Source organism: Pundamilia nyererei, unplaced genomic scaffold (genome assembly GCF_000239375.1).
Source record: "Pundamilia nyererei isolate P.nyererei 1_Seehausen unplaced genomic scaffold, PunNye1.0 scaffold00041, whole genome shotgun sequence".
Classification (NCBI taxonomy): domain Eukaryota; kingdom Metazoa; phylum Chordata; class Actinopteri; order Cichliformes; family Cichlidae; genus Pundamilia; species Pundamilia nyererei.
The window spans coordinates 2,326,156-2,343,670 of record NW_005187442.1 but is presented as its reverse complement, the minus strand read 5'-3'; the positions used below and the strand labels follow the sequence as shown (position 1 = coordinate 2,343,670).

The 17,515-nt window shown below is 41.3% G+C and overlaps 2 protein-coding genes across 2 annotated transcripts; both read right to left on the bottom strand.

Moving 5' to 3' along the window:
* Positions 1–11: 11 nt before the first annotated feature.
* Positions 12–5,287, bottom strand: slc35b2 (solute carrier family 35 member B2). The gene is made up of 4 exons (XM_005731112.2): positions 4,988–5,287; positions 2,897–3,084; positions 2,638–2,798; positions 12–1,616 (listed from the first exon to the last, which is right to left on the bottom strand). Exons 1-4 carry the CDS (start codon positions 5,005–5,007, stop codon positions 684–686), a joined length of 1,302 nt encoding a protein of 433 aa, XP_005731169.1. The 5' UTR covers positions 5,008–5,287; the 3' UTR covers positions 12–683.
* A 3,885-nt stretch (positions 5,288–9,172) lies between these two features.
* On the bottom strand, positions 9,173–17,439 carry nfkbie (nuclear factor of kappa light polypeptide gene enhancer in B-cells inhibitor, epsilon). Its single transcript, XM_005731110.1, has 6 exons — positions 16,600–17,439; positions 13,380–13,482; positions 11,832–12,042; positions 11,418–11,506; positions 10,398–10,646; positions 9,173–9,822 (listed from the first exon to the last, which is right to left on the bottom strand). Exons 1-6 carry the CDS (start codon positions 16,914–16,916, stop codon positions 9,754–9,756), a joined length of 1,038 nt encoding a protein of 345 aa, XP_005731167.1. The 5' UTR covers positions 16,917–17,439; the 3' UTR covers positions 9,173–9,753.
* Between the last annotated feature and the right edge of the window lie 76 nt (positions 17,440–17,515).

Sequence of the window (17,515 nt, the reverse complement as noted above, 5' to 3'; positions counted from 1 at the left end):
ACACACACACACACACACACACACATTTTTTTTTACCCAAAGTTCAAAACATTAAGTAAAACATAGTGTGGAAAAAAAATTCTAAAACAACCCACAGCAGCATCTGATTCTTTCATTATGACCCAGAATTTTGTCTACCTGAACCCTAACTGATGCTAGCCTATGTGACATGTTAATATATTTTAAATTAAACTAAAATGTATGCAAATGTTTTGACACCATCTTAAGCCACATAAAGACCCCTGCTCTCCAACACAATAGGTTGATAGATAAACATCTGGCTATCCATTAGCCTGGATAAAGTTAAATAAGGGACAATATCAGTAACGCTTGGGAAATAATGCCTAGCTATTAAACTCGTACATTTTCCATGGTCATAGAAACCCTAAACTGGATGCATGGGCAACGTATGGAGGTTTAAGGAAAAAAAAAAAGATAACAAAGAGCTGAAGAGGCAGTTTGCAGGCACTCAAAACTTCTCTGACCTAACGAATCACATGAACCCCTTGGGGGTACCTTGGTGTAAGAGTAAAAACTGCAGAATCCCTTTCTGTACCATTGCTAATAAAAATAAAATTAAAAAGAACTGAACGGTAAAAAACAATTAATAAAAGAAAGAAAGATGCACACAAATAGACAAATAGCACCACAGAAAACGTGGTCTTAGTTCCCAGTTTGGAGCGCTACACCTTCTGTGCAAGTGGCTGCGCTCCCCGCCGACCTGACTTCATACGGCTACGTGCATACACCCGTAGGAAAAGTGCCAGGAACACTACAACGACACCAAAGCCACCTACTAAGGTAACAGTGTGACCGTAAAGGAAACACGAGAGAAGAATGGCGAAAGCTTGCCGTAAGGTCATAATGATGGTGAAGACGGCAGCACCAAACTGGCTGATAGTGTAAAAGATGAAGAGCTGACCGCATGCCGAGCACACGGACAGCAGCACGGCATGAAAGGCAAACTCGGAGTGGCGGGTCATGAAACCCAACGACTCAAAGAAGGCACCCTGCTCCAGCAGCGACCCGACGGTGAAGAGGCAGGAGAACAGGTTGACTCCAAACATCATCTGCACTGATGACATTTTGTACTTGAACAGGTTGTCCTGCCAGTTGGAGGTAAAGCTGTCGAAGACGATGTAGCCGATGAGGATGATGACCCCGCTGAAAGTGGTGACGGTGGATGGATGTTTGTCGGTTGTGCTTGAGAGCAAAAACATGCTGACGCCAACCGAGATCAGCACAGCAGTGAAGTACTCCCAGTATTCGTAGCTTTTATGGGACACGATCTTGCCCATGAGCATGACAGGAATGACTTTGGAGGCCTTGGCCAGGACTTGAGTGGGGAAACTGATGAACTTGAGGGCCTCGTACTGGCACCAACTGCTCAGGATGTTGGAGAGCGAGGCGAAGGAGTACTTGTACATGGGTGCTCCATGGCGAGGCTGCTTGAACATGACGCACCAGATGCCTGACACAGTCAGAGCAAGGATACGGTTCATGAAGACCAAGAACTGCGAGTCCTTAAATTTCTCTCCCTCCTGATCTGTAGTTGCGGCTCCGTAAGAACGAGTCATCACCCTCTCCTGGAGGACTCCCCATGTCAAATATGAAACCTAAGATAAGAAAAGAAGTTTATTCTTAACACTGAGTTAAATCACTTTATCAAATAAGAGCGTTAAAAGAGTTATTTCAGGTGGTGTGAATTCTGACCCCAGTTTCTGCCACTGTAGTATTAAAAGCAGGAATCACACTACTACTACTCAAACCCTTTACTCTTTTTGCATTTAACCGTGTTACTGTCAATGGCTGAATTAAATCCATCATTTCCCCTATTATAAACTCATTGCCTGTATATTGAAAGGAAAGCGGAAGTATTCAGGCCCTTTACTGAGTACTTAGCTGAAGCTTTGAAGTTTTGTACACCTCGTTTTTGGAAATGTTTTGCCATTCTTGACTGCAGAGTATCTAAAGCGCTATCACAATGGAAGATGAGTGTCAGAAATTTGAGATCTCACCAGCGATGTATGTTTCTGTTTGAGAAGGGGGTTCAACTGTGCCACTCAAGAGTTATCCCAAAGCCACTCCAGTGTTGTTTTAAAGTCACTCAGACAACACTGGAGTGGGCTTACGGTCACTCTGTTTTTAAACAAAGAGGAGAGCCTATCTGAGCTATCGCTGGGTGAGAGGCGGGCACACCCTAAGCAGCCATCCCCGGTCGCCAGTTTAATTCAACACAAGTGAAATTTATGGTCCAGCAGGTGTGGCGTGTTTGCGATCTGCTTTAATCTGAGGATGTCCGGTCTGCCTGTAGTGAGCTCTGTTATCAATGAAGGAAGAGAACAAAGTATCCAGTACGACTGATCTGTGACGACGTTACCATCATGCCGCCTTTAAAAAAAAAAAAAAAAGAATTATACAACCTTCACTCCTTGAACAAATCTTGTAAATAACTAATTTGTCTGCATGGATCAGTACCTTTATTGCTGTACTGCACTGTGCTGGATGTTGCTCTAAATACAGTATCGACAAACAGTGGCATACTTCAACCTCCAAACATTGGGTCCTCAGAAATAGGACATAATGTGGTAGCATTAGCATATGCAATTAATGACTGAAGGTTTTGGGGGAGGATACCTGAAGTCCGGCAGCGCAAAAGATTAACTTTAACGCCTGTTTGAGTGTTGAACCCGAATCAGCCTCATTCCTGCTTGCTGCAGACGTGTCATCCAACAAGCTGGTCTTGGCCTCGTTTCCAAACACGCAGGTCTTTATGAGAGGAAAGCAAAACCCACTCCCTAAATAAACGTGAGAAAGACAAAAGCCCAAGGAGTTTTAGATCAGCAGCTTTCGTGCATTTAAAAATAAGACAGTAAAATTCTCTCAAAACCCGAACCTGTTTCTGCATAATTGGTGCGCTTGAAATAGCTAATGAGGAGGTAGCCAGGGATGATAATGGTTGAGTATCCCAGCATGTTGACGAGAAAGCGGAAGAGCCAGACATCGTGCCAGCCATCCAGCAGCGAAGGCTCTTCTGCAGTCACAGCGGAAGGGAACAGGAGCAACACGAGTGCAGGCCAAATCCTACAGGGTGACACAAAACTACCAATCAGGCTACATAACAGAAACAATATCAATGAGAGTCTGCTGGTGATTACAGCTTATACACATAAACAAGACAGCTTACATTACTTTCTATTTTAACAAGGCTGATGATAAATATTAAATGAACAATACACAAATGTTGTTTATGTCTGCTCATTTAAGCATCTAAAATTAAAGCTAATTTGTGAGCATTGCAATGGTTATTCAATTTTCATGCACTTTCATTAAAATCTAATCAATCCTCTACACGGAGTAGCGATTCTTGGTAAAAATGAAAACATGCCCGTAAAATGACATATGTGACCTTGTCCCCAATCACAGTTTGGGTGAAGGTTTGATTAAACTGACGAATACTGCAGAAGAAAACACCATCACATTATGCATCTTCACAATATCTTTAATTAATTATCTTTCCCTGATCTGTCTGTCTGTAGGTGGATCTGTCTATTTACAGATCCACCTATATGACGGAACCACTACACCCTTATTCTCCAAACTGGGTTATCAAGTCCTCAAATATCTCCCTTTCTCTGAAACTAAGGGGGATTCTGCCTTCCTTCCAGACCTGAGCTCCAAAACTATGGGGCAACTTACCACTCTCTGTGCATTTAACTCTGTAGCATCCTGTAAAAAAGCAGCTTTCTCTTGAAAATAGTTATAAACTTAACTTGCTATCTTTTAAATGCAGTTTGTAGCATGTTAAAACATTTTTTAAAAAAATAAATAGGGCAGTTTTTTCAGAAAACCTCCTCCAGAGCCATAAATCCCACCTTAAAACTTTTTTCCAAGCTAATAACATAATAATAAAGCATCAAGCATAGTGTAGTCTGGTTGTGGCTACAGCATAAGAGCACTGGATGATGAAATGAGCTGATGGAATCAGTTAAAACAACCAACTTGCTAACTGAGCCGTGAAGACATCAGATGTTCTTCATCACCCATTCCCACAAACAGCTTAAGTGTTACTAATGACTAAAGGACACCTGTGGTGAAACTCAGGCTTCCTGTGAAAAGGTGTGTTCCTTGCCGACAACAGCACTGAGATGTATCCCATTTGGAGTGAGGCAGGGCCTCCTCCTGTGGGGGCCTGTGAGCCCGGCTAACACAGAGCCTCTTTGTGTTGGGACTCTGCAGCGCCCTGGTCAGCCAATAGCCTACTGCAGGGAGACCTGGGCCCTGAACAAGAAGCTTATTACATGAAGGAATGCACTGCACCAGACAAGCCATCCTACATGCTGCTACGCCATAGACACACAAACAGAGAAAATGAGCACTTGTTTAGATTGACGTGTGCACATATATGTACCACTAAAACTGGAGCAACAGGTCTTCATTACAATAACGGAACTGTTTCTCCCAAGTTGCTAAAAAAAAAAAAAAAAAAAAAGGCTGGTGGGGTAGATGTAGAAAGTGTAGAGTGGAAAAACACCAATACTTGTACCAGTATTAGGTATTTTTCCATAGGTGTTGGAACCATTTATTAAACCTTTAATGAATGCACACTCTTGGGCTAGTTGCAGTAAACTGACTTAGATATGAAACATATTTCAACATATTTGCCTGCAGACAGACACGCCCACTATCAAACGGCCGTAGACTGTACAGAAAAAGCGGACTCTCTCTCTCTCGCTCGCTATAAAACTAAATTAACCCATTTATGGTAAAGGCTGGCAAACGAAAGGGTGTTTAGGTCGGACCGTTAGTTGCTAAATTAGTGTAAGCTAATACCAGTTCCGTAGGCTGCTTACAGCTTCAAAAATCTGCCCCCGTAAGGCTGCATCACAGAAAGGTTCACCGTGAGCTGAATGAGCCCATACCTCAAACTCATCTTCAGCGTGACACATTTTCCCAGTTAGCTACACTTCTGTCTGAAAAAGATTACCTCCGTGAGAAAGAAGGCATTTTCCCTGCACTCCGTGGCCGACACCCGGCGTAGCACACACGCCGACAGACTCAAGCGTCCCCGCTGTGACACACCATGAAGCCCCGTGGGTCCGCCAGGTGAAAAATGACTAAATAGTGAGATGCTGTTTTCTTTCAGGCTAGTCGCCTTTAGATCAGAGGTCTTCGACTTTTCCTCAATAGCCGATGTGTTCACTTTAGCAGGAAAGGCCACCTCCTCTTTACTCAGCAGCATCACCACAGGATGCTGGCGAGAGATAACGGCGCCCTCCCGGCGGCCCTGACCCCTGTCGGTGTGGAGGAGGAACTGCAGAGCTGTTGGGCTATGACGTGCACAGACAACAGGGCACTGAGTGGGCCCACCATAGCCCTGTGATCAACTATTGTGATTGGAATGCCATGAATTTTCACCATGGTGATCTTTTGTCCAGTATATCCACCATCTCTCCTGCGCACATGTCCAAACCACCTGAGCCTCGCCTCTCTTTGTCTCCAAAAGGCCCAACCTAAGCTGTCAGTCTGATCTACTCATTTCTAATCCTGTCCATCCTGGTTACACCCATCTTCAGCTCTGCCACTTCCAGCTCAGCCTTCTTTTTATCAGTGCTGCTGTCTACACCATCGTCTTGTAAACTTTCATACTATTGCTGCTGACACTTATCCTGAGCCAATCCTCAGCCCTGACACTCATTTACACTCACTCCACCTTGCTTGCACTCTCTCCTGCACTTCTCTTGTGCATTGTCCTTTGCTTTGGATGGTTAACTCCAGAAGTAATTAAACTCACTTCCACACTCTTGCCTTTCTTTCCCCCTCTCCTCTTTGGCCAACAGTAGCACAAGTTTCTCAACCAATCTAATATTGAAATCTTCTTTGGGCCAAGATTTTACACCAGATGGTGGAAGGAAGCTATAGTTTGGAACTATTCTACTCTATACTCCGTGTTATTCATTTTAAAGCTTAACATACATACTATTTGTCACATTTTAAAGTATAAATATACCATATCTATAAGACGGCACATGAGCCTGAAATAATTATCTGCTCTAGTTAAAGAAATACCTAAATTTGGACCAAAACATATCATATTTGTGGTGTAAATGTAAATGCATAAATTAACAATCCAAAGATTCAGATCTTTGAAAATGAATCAAACAAACAAACAGGGGGAAAAAAGATTAAAATGTAAAGATACAGGTCTTTACTTTGATGCCAGTGCTTCCCACTGCTCAGTGTCTGAAAATCTTCATAGTCTAAACTTTTAAGCTGTTGTTTTGTTTCTTAATTTGGCTTTCCCCCCCTGCTCATAGAGATGACTGTCTGGATGACATTCCTTATTTTTATTGATATGTAAGTAAATACAAATAAATGCAAAAGCAGCAAACAGATCTTCTCTTCTTTACATGTAATGACTCATTTCTGCCGTTTCTTGGAAACATGAAGCATCGCATATAAGACGTGACATACCGTTTTTATATGTATATATAAGAAAAAATGATTAAAATGTAAAGATATATATAGTTTTTGAAGAGTTCCAGTATAAAAGACAGTAAACAAGGCCCAGACAACCAAGACATCCACTCTATGCATCTCTGAAGAAGGTTAAGCTGTGCTGGAAAGCCTTATGCACGAGGCATTTCAAATGAATCCTACATCATAAACACGTGCACAGTAAAGCACTTCCTTCATGCCAGTGAGTGAGCATCTAAATAGGCTGCTGTCATTGTTGCTGATAAACACATCTGAGCTGCTTCTTCAACGACGCCACAGTGCCTGCCGTACCCCTGACTCACTTCTAAAACAGGTCACCAGTAAGGAATTCCTTTTATTTTCACGCAGGGGAATGTGTGCCCTCGTTCCACTACACCTCAGTAGTAATTCCTCCAACGTTTGTCTCGTCTTTGTTTCCTTCTGACTGCAAAAGTGAAGAGAGACATTCCGTCATAAAAACAAATTCAATACAGCAGCTAATCATTAACTAAACCAAGATATTACAGCGAAACCATATTTCAAGATATCACATAATAGCAGCTGATATATTTATCTGAATAATATCCCACGTAGGCTATGTCCACGTAGGTGGATGTCTGCAAGAATGGAAATTCCGGCATTCCATTAGAAAGAAATGTTATTTCCAGGAGTATTAGTCAGACCTGATGAGATAATTGACCTGCTGAGTGTATTACGCATACTATCATCATAGATGTTGATTGAGAAGGATCGCACAGAGCGGAATCCATGACTTGAACACACCATTTTTAAAGCCTTTTGCAGCACTAGCATGGTCTTTACTGTACATAACACAACAGTATCAGTTTTCCAGATTACACTTGAATGGAGAAGTAGACGGGTATAGTTTCATAACTCTGTTCTAGCTACTGACCACAGAGGTTTGTCGGTTTGGTAGCTGTTGCCATAAGTTTTGTTTGTGCACATGTGATAATGAAAGATGAGAAAATCCCATAAAATTAACTGTTATATTCAATATAAAACTTGAGTTGTGCTTTGCAACCGTACAGCTAATTTGACCAGGAAATAGATAAAGACAAATCTGCAGCTACTGCTTCTGCTGTCATGTTTACCTGGTCAAAGGAAAGTAATTTTGTAATTGCCAGGTAGTTAGTCAGGTCAATATACCTGTATGAACATGAAGTGAACCTGTTCTGCGGTGGGTAATGTGTTTATAATAGAAATCCAACCAACTGGAATTTCCACAGTTCCACCGGTCATTGTACTGTAAGACCCACAAGGAAGAAGCCACTTACAGGAAAACAAAAATAAACCATGTTTCCAGTCAGCTGATTTTTTGCTGTTAGGAGCATTCCTGTACAACATAACATTTAATCATCTCATCTTTACTTTCATTTAAGTGGAAGCTAAAATATATCTGTATCACCTGTCTCTGTGCGTATTTGAAACACCTTCTTTTGAGGCTTTCAACAACTTGGAATTGCACATGTAAGACCGTTGGTAAACCGTGTCAGGCTTGTGCACGTGCACACATTAGATAGAGATGCATGCTTGAGTAAGATAGGACACCCTCTTTCAATTCTACGGTTTTACATATGAGGAGATTAAAAAAATCCAGTTTTTAATCAGGTTTTAAATTAGGTAAACAGCCTCAGATGAACAGCAACACGTGGCATACTGGCAGCATGTGAGAAATTCGGTATTCGGTATTCTCCATGATTCCATAACTTGTAGAAGCATTTTTGTTTCTATTTCACTATCACCCGCTCACATCGTTACGGAGGAATTTTGCCTCTCCCTTTTTACAACGTTGCCTCAGGAGGTCTGTGGGGATTCGTTTAGGCCCCGCCTAGGCATTTGGCAGGTTCAGGTCTGGACTTTGACTCAGCCATTGCACTCCCTTGATTCTTTTCTGTTGTAGATTTGCTGCTGCGCTTGCGATCATTGTCCTGAATAAGCTTTAACCGCTGAAAAGATGGTGTCATGTTCGGCTCTAGAATACTTTGGTAAACAGAGGATTTTACAAGTGACTCAGTGAGTGCAAAACAAACTCAAATCATGACTCCTCCACCACTGTGCTTGACAGTTGGTCTGCACAGTTGTGAAGAAATGGCTGTATAATCCTTCCCAGATTTGTCCTCCTCTGTCATCATGTTAACACACACCCTAAAGTTTCAGAGCAGCAAATTACCAAAGCTTCTATTTTCATAGAGATGCTTACACTTGCCCGTGCTACTTGATTGGCTGCTGTTTATCTATTTAGTTCCTAAAGACGTCAGACTGTACTTAGTTTTTCCACACATAAATAATGAAACCGTGCCACATTTTGTAGTTTATCTGAAGCTGTATTCAGCTAATTTTAAGATCTGATTATTTTTTTTATTATGTTCTGATATGTAAAACCTTCAAAATTAAACACGTCCTTTACCATGACTGTTTTTGCAATTAAAAAAGACACAACATTCATGAATTTCCTGTCTTTTTATTACAAAATAAATGAACTCTTAACTAGACAGGCCAGTGTAATTACACAAAGAACAGTTTCTGCTGATGAAAGCTAGGTTGAGATAAATAGTTTCACTATTTCAAGCAAAAAACAAAACTACAAATCAAAAAGATCAAGCTGCATTTCCTGTTATATACATTACATTTTTAACCACTTGTCACTTTTTTTTTTTTTTTTTTAGCAAAAGCAGAGATGAGAATAGTTTGTTTTTTGCAGGATTTACATTTTTTTAAATATCTGTTCACACCTCTGATTGCATTCTTCCAAAAATCTCTTTTATGCACTACAGTGAAAGGCCACATTTTCAGAGTTAAAAACAAAATTTAAAAAATTAAAACTTACTTCAATTTCAATGCAAAGTCACTGATAAAGTTTGAGAAACCGAAACTATGCATTTTGCATACTCTATTTGTAGCCACTGAAACCAGGTCAAAATGATAAAGAGGTAGATTTTTTTTTTGTGGGCACTGAACAGGTTTAGAGACAGTCTGGTACTCACAGTGAGGTGGGGTTTTACAGCTGAGTACAACCATCTCCAGAGGCATGCAGAAAGAAGCAAAATAACCAAGCTTGTAAAATCTTTCAATTAAGCGGTACTACTCTGTTTAATCAGAGCGAAGTGAGATTTATACTGTGCACATACTTGTCTAAGCATATGTATACTAATCAACAATGTTAGCTCAAAATATAGGTTTTTAAATTTTTTATTTATATGAGCTGCAGTGAGGCTCCAGACAATTAGAGGACTGTTGTTCAGCCCGTGACTCAGCTCAAAACTTCACGCGAACCAACGACCTTCCAGAGATCTGGATGTCATCAAAAGGAAATAGAGCCAGAATCTGAAAGACAAGAACAAGAAGCAGGTCAAACTTTACTGATCCTTAAATAATGATTAGAAAAAAAAATACCAGAGAACAGCATTTATACAAGCGCTGCCGTACAGATGACTTATCCCTTATCTAAATGTCTTTCTAGGAAACCCAGAACTAAGCAGAGCATTTAGAGCACAAGAGGTCAAAATTGAAACCATGAATAGTGTTTGTCTGTGAGCTTCATACAAACTAGAGTAAAATAAATGAAAACAAATGAACCAAATCCACTTCTGCTGTGACTACTCTGCTTTTTAAAAGAGTACCAGGTCCCCTGCTTGTATGCTTTGGTAGGTTATTCTGAACTGGTAGCTTAGTGATGTTAAACCACTTAAAGAGTAAACGAAGAATGAGTTCAGTCAGACAGTAGGAGGAGGCTTGACAGATTAGGTTTGTGCGTTGAGTTAGTGCACAGTTACCACTGAAAGTCTGCAAAACATACATATTGCTGGTTTTGTTTTGTGGGTTTTTTTTTTAAACAGGATTTAAGTCTTATTATTTAAAATATGTACAACAGTGCATTTCAACCCTTAATATTTGCTTACATCATCATTGCCGTCAGCCAAGTCCAACGCCGTCTCGTCCTCCATGTTTCGCAGCATTTTGTCGGCGCCATTCTGACAGAGGATGGTGGCGATGGTGGCGTCCTGTCTCCCCACCGCAAGATGCAGGGGCGTGCAGCCATTAAACATTGCAGCGTCTACGTTGGCTCGGCTGCCGAGCAGCAGCTTCACAGATGTGATGTCATGCAGCTCCACAGCGAGGTGAAGAGGCGTTTTGCCGCTGGTTCCTTCCTACGAGGGGAGCGGACGAAGAAAAGCGATGAGAAATTCCACAAAAAGGGCAGAAATTCATTATGAAATTTAAACAGTTTCACAGTTTTATTTTTGCAATTCCACATTCTTGAAATCAGCTAGTAAAAAGGTCAAAGTACATTCTAATTAGAATAATGAATAATTCAATACATTGGACGTGAGGCAGACTGATATGTTAGGCCACTGATTTAAACTAAGAGGAATGTCTGGGGTGGTTTCGGGACTGCCACGTTCCCTACCATCAATAGAAAGTTAAGAGCGGCCGGCTAGTCTGACCTAATCATATCTCAAATCTAATTATGTCTCACTGAATCCTGCAGGAAGCCCCGAGCTCAGCTCATATCACTATCAGCATTGCACAGATGCAGCTGATTTATGATAGGAACACAACATAAGGTCCCGATGTGGTAAACACAGTTTAAACAGGACGTATGTGATTATAAATGCAGACATATGACTGGATTAAACAAGTATGGAAAGCCCTCTTAGGGGAAAAAAATAAATAAAGACTGCAGCTTTGCTTCCACAAAAACAAACTCTTCATCCGGTCCTTCAACCTTTTCCTTTTCAGTGTTATGAGTTGAAGTCTGCAAATGGAGCTGCACTGTTTGTGATCATTTCAGGCTGAATTACACGAGTGCAAAAAAGGCTTTCTGTTTAGTGTGAATTCTGCCTTTATGCAAAACTTAATTACACAAATACAGCTCATATGGTGCATTGACTTGGGGGGGGGGGAATCCACAGACTAACCTGTATATTCAGATCTGCGCCCTTTTTGATCAGGAGCTTCATAATTTCATGTTGCCTGTTCAGTGCAGCCAAGTGAAGACAGCCAAGACCTGAAATTACAAATGTTGTCTGAAATCTGCAATGTGGAGCTCACTTTTAGGTCAAACAGTTTTTACAAACTTCAAGCAGAATACAGACCAACACTGTATCGATACAACACAAAACATGTTCTACATCAATGCTAAAAGTGGGCGTTATTTCTTCTGCTACTGTCCAAGAAAATCCTCATGTATCTTTTAGGAGGACATCAGGGAAAGACAAGCTAGTTAAATATTTCTGCGACATTAAAATGTAAAACAAAAACAACTTTTGACTTTAATGCATAAAAACTCGCATAAACAGATTTAGTAGCAGCCATGACTGTTTTCCCCTCACCTCTCCAGTTCTGGGTCTCGAGGACCGGAGCCAACTTGCTGGGAGAAACGTCTTTGGTCATCTCGGTTGCACACTCTAACTGCCCGTGCTGGCAGGCCACGTGGAGCGCCGTGTTCCCGTCCTGGTCCTGCAGCTCTATGCTGACCTGTTTTTCCATCAGACACTGCACCACCTCTCTCAGGTTTAGGTAGGTGGCGAGGTGCAAAGGGCTCTGAGGAACAAAACAAAAACTTTACCTGTGTGTCTCTGGTCAATATAAACAAAAACACGGCAGAAGTTCATATTTAAGTTGAGATGTTAAATAATCTACTAAAATGTTGAGTTGATATTAAGCAAAGACACACAAAAAAAATACTAGCTGTCCATTGATTCATCAAACACACTGACAATAACAGGTTGATGGTGGTCTTATACATTTCTTCAGCTGTTGTCCTTATACCCTGTCACTTCTCCTTCACAGCTGCAGCTTCCCTGTATTTCCAAGAATGCTCTTATCCTCATTTCTAACTCCTCATTATTATTTTTGGACTCTAGTAGAGTAGCTTAGCATGAATGATGATTCTGAGCGTTAGAGTAATCCAAAGCTTCACTAAAATTTCGGCTCATTGAGATTGCCGACCTCATTATACCAAACTTTTGCCATGTTTAATGTGAGCACCCATTACTGAAGTGGTATAAATATGAGAGGAAATAGGTAAAAGTCTAATAGTTCCCTTTGAAAATCCCCAGAGCGCAGGCCTGTACCTGCTGCATTCAGGTACAAGTGAGGAAAACCCTTTCCGAGAAATTGAGTTTTATCTTTAATCCACAACAAGTGATGCGGTTACTCTGCACTGTGGTTTACTGAGACTGCTGTAGGTGTAGAGTATGATAGTGCTGTCTCTCCCTCCCTTTTTTTTTTATGTGTTTTGCAATTTTTTTTGTTATCAGAATTTTGCTGCGAGACTGTACTCACAGGACCACGTGTTAAAATATGGCAAAAATCCCTAATCCATTTGTTTTCCTTTTCCTTCAGAAATGAAGATGCATTTTTATTTTAAACCCTCTGGGTTGCAAACAAATTTCTTCTTGGTAATGTGTCCAAATGTGAAATCTTAGAATGACTACTAAGAGGAAATTAGGAAACCAAAAGAGCCCAGCACAGAGCTAACTGAGTCACTACATGAAGTGCTGAGTCTCAACTTCATATGTTTCCTTTTGACAGTTCTGCAAGTTCAAGTTAAGTCTCTGGTCGGACTTCTTGAAGGACTGGAACAACTCCTCCACCCACATCCACACAAGGATACACTCCACAGCTCCCTGTGGTTCTATTTCTACATGAAGTAGAGGAGGGGAGTTTCCATTCAAAGTCCCTTATGAGTTAACACTGGAACCACCCACAGTGACGTCCCGAGTGAGGACGGACTGCAAATAAAGAGGAACAAGAGTTCTCTGGAAGTACAGAGATATAAATAAAGCCACCGCTTCCACAATCAAGGTGCAGATGAGGAAGTATTTGTGGATTAAAAAATTCCAGCAGAAGCAACTTGTAGGACCTGTTGTACCTACCTGATATAAATTATTTTGGATGTCCAGGACTTCTGTTGGGAATATCTGTATCAACTCCTTAGCAAGTGGTGATATTTCGTGGATAATTGCTAAGTGCAGGATTCTACGGGAGTGAGAAAGAAAAAGAGAAGATGAACATTAACCGTTACGCCTGGAAAAATCTGCAGCCCTACTTTATCTCAAATTGAGCAACTTACCCCCCCTCAAAAACAAAAAAAAGCAGCGCTGTGAATTTCAACAAATGTTGCCTAACAATTTTCCTCGGTATTCATTTCAAGAGACTACCTCGAAATGTAACACTTAGTGGGCTGAATGGCAAGACTGAGTCGTTGGGGTATTGAGCAATACAAAAAAATTCTAGACAGCACAGCAAGGTGCTGGTGGTTTTAAAAAAAAAAAAAAAAAATCAAACATCTGTGAGCAGATATAATCGCACAGGCTTCAGTTTAAACGCTTACAGCAAGAGACAAAACAAAACAAAAAGCACGCCACCCAAAAAAAACACAGTGGGAAGTTGTAGCAAACAAATGTGTGCGCAAAGCAGGAAATGGAACTGAGCATTAGTGCTTAATTTAGACTCAACAGCAACATAGCGAGGGCCCCATCTGGAAAAGGGATCTTAACAGATTAAAATCAAAGTTTGAGGCTTCAAGTTCTTTAAACTCACTGCTGAGTCCAAATTCTGCGGACATCAGGTTTTATCTTACGGGCTTGAAGCGTTGATGTTTTACTGCTGCACGATTCGCCGCAGCAGTTACTTCTCTGTTAGTTTAGCAGCGAGACGTTCTGCTTTCAGAGTAAATGTCATTTAGCCCAAAGCTGGATGCCGCGGGCTGCTTCAGACGCAGACAGAGTGGGATCAAAAGTTCCCACGACGTCTCGCTGTACACTCAGCTTTGAACACTTACAGTGCCGCATGTCTAATTATACAAAGTAGTAAACAACGTGGCATTTATCGATTTGTTAAATGGTAAATTTGGTTACTTTATTTCAAAAGACCCACACCAAACGGGGGGGAAAAGAATTCAGTTTTATTTAATCACAAATTTTAAATATCAGCGTTTCAAAAACTAATGTGCAGCGGTAGCGATAATACAGCTGCTTTTTTAAAGTGATCAGTTATTGAAATCTACAAGGATTAATCATGCAACTGAACATTTTGTTTGCAGCTACTGACACTGAGAAACAAAGAAAAAAAAAGATAAAGTACCTGCATAAGGTTTATTTTAAAAAGGTGACAATATTTTACGCTTATTTTTGGCACAAAACAAGGGGAAAAAAGCATTTCTTGTAGTTACTGCCATAAATACATAAAACATATTACTACTTTACTATTATCAACACCGATTAAGCATATAAGTTGGCTTTTTCCCCCCACTGAATTAAATATCTTTGGGCTGTTTGAGAAGAAGCAATGAGGAAACAGATGTGGGGCATTTCTCACTGTGAGTAAATTAGGAAGGCTGCAGGTGACGAAGTGCATGATTCCTTGTGCATTTCTAGGAATGTAAAATTCCCAAAAACTGTAGAGAAAATGAAAATAAATGTAAAAATACAAAGCTGCTTGTGAGTGTTAATCCATCGCTCGAGTACCCCAGTAATGGTTAAGATGAGAGGATACTGCACGAGAAGCCACATTACATTTTTGTGATGCTTAAATGTCAGCTACGTCTGCAGACTGATGGAGCTGCACTGACATAAACCTGTCAGCAAATGTCTTTGTGTGAAAGGGACTTCCTGGTTTGAGTAAGACTTGAATGAATAAGAACTTTAAAAAAAAAATCCCACAGGGGAAAATTAGTGTTTGCATGATTCTGTCAGTCGAAGCAATGCACTGTGGTGTGTTTCAGGTGTTTTTTTTCCCCCTCCACCAGGTATCTATAGTTAGGGTGTGAGAATGAAACCATGTGGCCCCAACAATCAGCAAGCGGAAATGAAAAGAGGTCAGAGACACAACAACACTTGTGCAGTGTGATGTGACTACATCAGGATCACACCGGCTGGTCGTGGCTGCAGGATTCATTAAATCGGTCTGCTGGTTGATGACGCTGCAACTCTAGATGAGTGGGTCACATAAGAAACAAGAAGGTCTGCATGGGCTGATAAGGTTGTGTGTGTGTGTGTGTGTGTGGAGGTTGAGGTGTTTAGATTGTGTGCAAAAGTTTCACTGACTCAAATTGAGAAATGAAGAGCAGCGAAAAGCCGCTCAGTTGCAATGATTTTTTTTTAGCTGTCTGGAAGAAGGAAGGGGGAAGAAAGTTAAAAAAATAAAAAATAAAAAAAGCAAGGGGGAAAGAAAGAAGCCTGTGAGGAATGAAAACGTGCGTACACACTGTCCTGTCCTGATCAACAAGTTTCTTGGATGAAAAGCGGGCCACACAGCTACCTCACAGCATGTGCTTTGTCTGTGCTGCATGGGGGAAGTCCAGACCTATCTGTTTCACTTCTGTTTTCTGACTGAGAGTCGACAACTCAATGGAGACTGGTCACATATGCGACAAGGACAAAGTTCATTATAAAAGTCTGCAGTATCACACTCTTATGAAATCCCCTTTAAAACCTGTATCGCCATGGGAAAAACTGTGCCTGAAATTTAATGTGATTTACAGACTCCAGCTGCAGTAGAAATGCCATTCATGACGATTTTAAGTTCATCAGCTTACAGCAGACTTAAAAAAACAAAGAAGAAGAAGAAGAAGAAGAAAAAAAAAAGGTGAGAAGCTACTATCCTGCTCAAAATTAAACCAGCAACTATTCTGGTAACCTTTAAAAAATTCTGTGCAATATTTAGAGCAAATACACAAAAGGATCTCTAATTACAGGTCACCAATTATAAAAAATATATATACTTTTTTTCTTGTTTTAAATCATTTTGAATCGTACATTGTCTAATAAATCCCCATCACTACATATCAGGCAGTGATCCAATTAAAACGAATGTGGTGGCATTAATGTACAAATCACTAGATAATGGAAATGATAATCATAAAGAGCTTTGCAAACTAACTGTAGGATATTGCCAACCATATCAACTGAGGATAAAAATCACGGGTGCCAAAAAAGCTGGTGAAACCTCTAAGAGAGAAACAGTTAAAATGCAAAAAGGTTTGTATTCACCCACCAGTGTGCAGCAGCATTCCTTTCAGCAAATATTCTAGCAAGATGAGCAAGAATTTTTAATTTTTGATGGAAATTAAATGAATAACAATTAAAAACCTACGTGTCTCCATCCTCTGTAATAGTTGTAAGCAAGTTCTCCTCCTGCTCAGAGAGTTCAGAACTCTGTACTTGCTGGTTGCTGCTGGAAATCGTGCAGCCCTCCACTATATCCGACAAGCTCTCTACCGTGAGAGACGAGGAACCGTAGGCTGAGTCCAGCCATTCCTCCCCGCCGGAGAACTTGTCCCTCGGCCCGCTGAGGTCATTGCTCGGCCCCCGGGGCTCCTCCGACTTCACTATGGAGCGGTACGACTCAATGCCTGAGTCTGTGCGGTTATCCTCCGGCAAGTGTTCTTTAGTACAGTCATGGCTCGCCATGGTAGTGCTGCTGTGGTGATGATGATGGTGGCCTCGCTGGGTTTCCCCCTCCCGCCTTCCCCGAGGATTTAAAGGCTTCCTGCGGGCGCTGTAGCCGCTCGGTGCTCGGTGATGTGACCGGACAGCCCGGTGACACCTGTGATAACCGCCGCACCGTCTTCGTGAAACCAGAGGAACGAGCCGCTGCGTATCATGCCATTAACCGACAACACTGTGCCCTCTGTGTAGGAAGAGGCGTTCACTTTTTACCGATTTAACGCGTTTTAAAAAGTTTCGAAAACATGGTGTATCGGGTTTAAAACGAGTGAAACGAGACACTAACGACTACCCGTCGACTAAATATCCGGTAAATGCGTGAGCTCCAGGCGGAGAGCATATGAGCAATGAAAGGCGAGAAGGGGAAGAGCTGACATGTGAAAGGCAAAGCTGTTTTTGTCACGCGGGGGAATCCCCAGTGGCGTGATCGAACGCACACACACAGTATGTACCCTCGCGAACACGCGCGCGCAGAAACGCCGGAGAGTCGGGTGTGAGAGCGGAATTACTTTGTGATTATCAAAATAAAAGCACACTATCTAAGGCTTTATATACATATATAT

Excerpts from the sequence above, each read along its gene's own strand:
- slc35b2 (XM_005731112.2), bottom strand. The coding sequence starts at position 5,007 with ATGCCTTCTTTCTCACGGAG. Across the intron at positions 2,799-2,896 it reads CACCAATTATGCAGAAACAG|GGAGTGGGTTTTGCTTTCCT; the intron begins GTTCGGGTTTTG and ends ACGTTTATTTAG. Across the intron at positions 1,617-2,637 it reads TTTGCGCTGCCGGACTTCAG|GTTTCATATTTGACATGGGG; the intron begins GTATCCTCCCCC and ends TTCTTATCTTAG.
- nfkbie (XM_005731110.1), bottom strand. The coding sequence starts at position 16,916 with ATGGCGAGCCATGACTGTACTAAAGAACACTTGCCGGAGGATAACCGC. Across the intron at positions 13,483-16,599 it reads ATTACAGAGGATGGAGACAC|AATCCTGCACTTAGCAATTA; the intron begins GTAGGTTTTTAA and ends TCACTCCCGTAG. Across the intron at positions 11,507-11,831 it reads CGAGACCCAGAACTGGAGAG|GTCTTGGCTGTCTTCACTTG; the intron begins GTGAGGGGAAAA and ends TTGTAATTTCAG.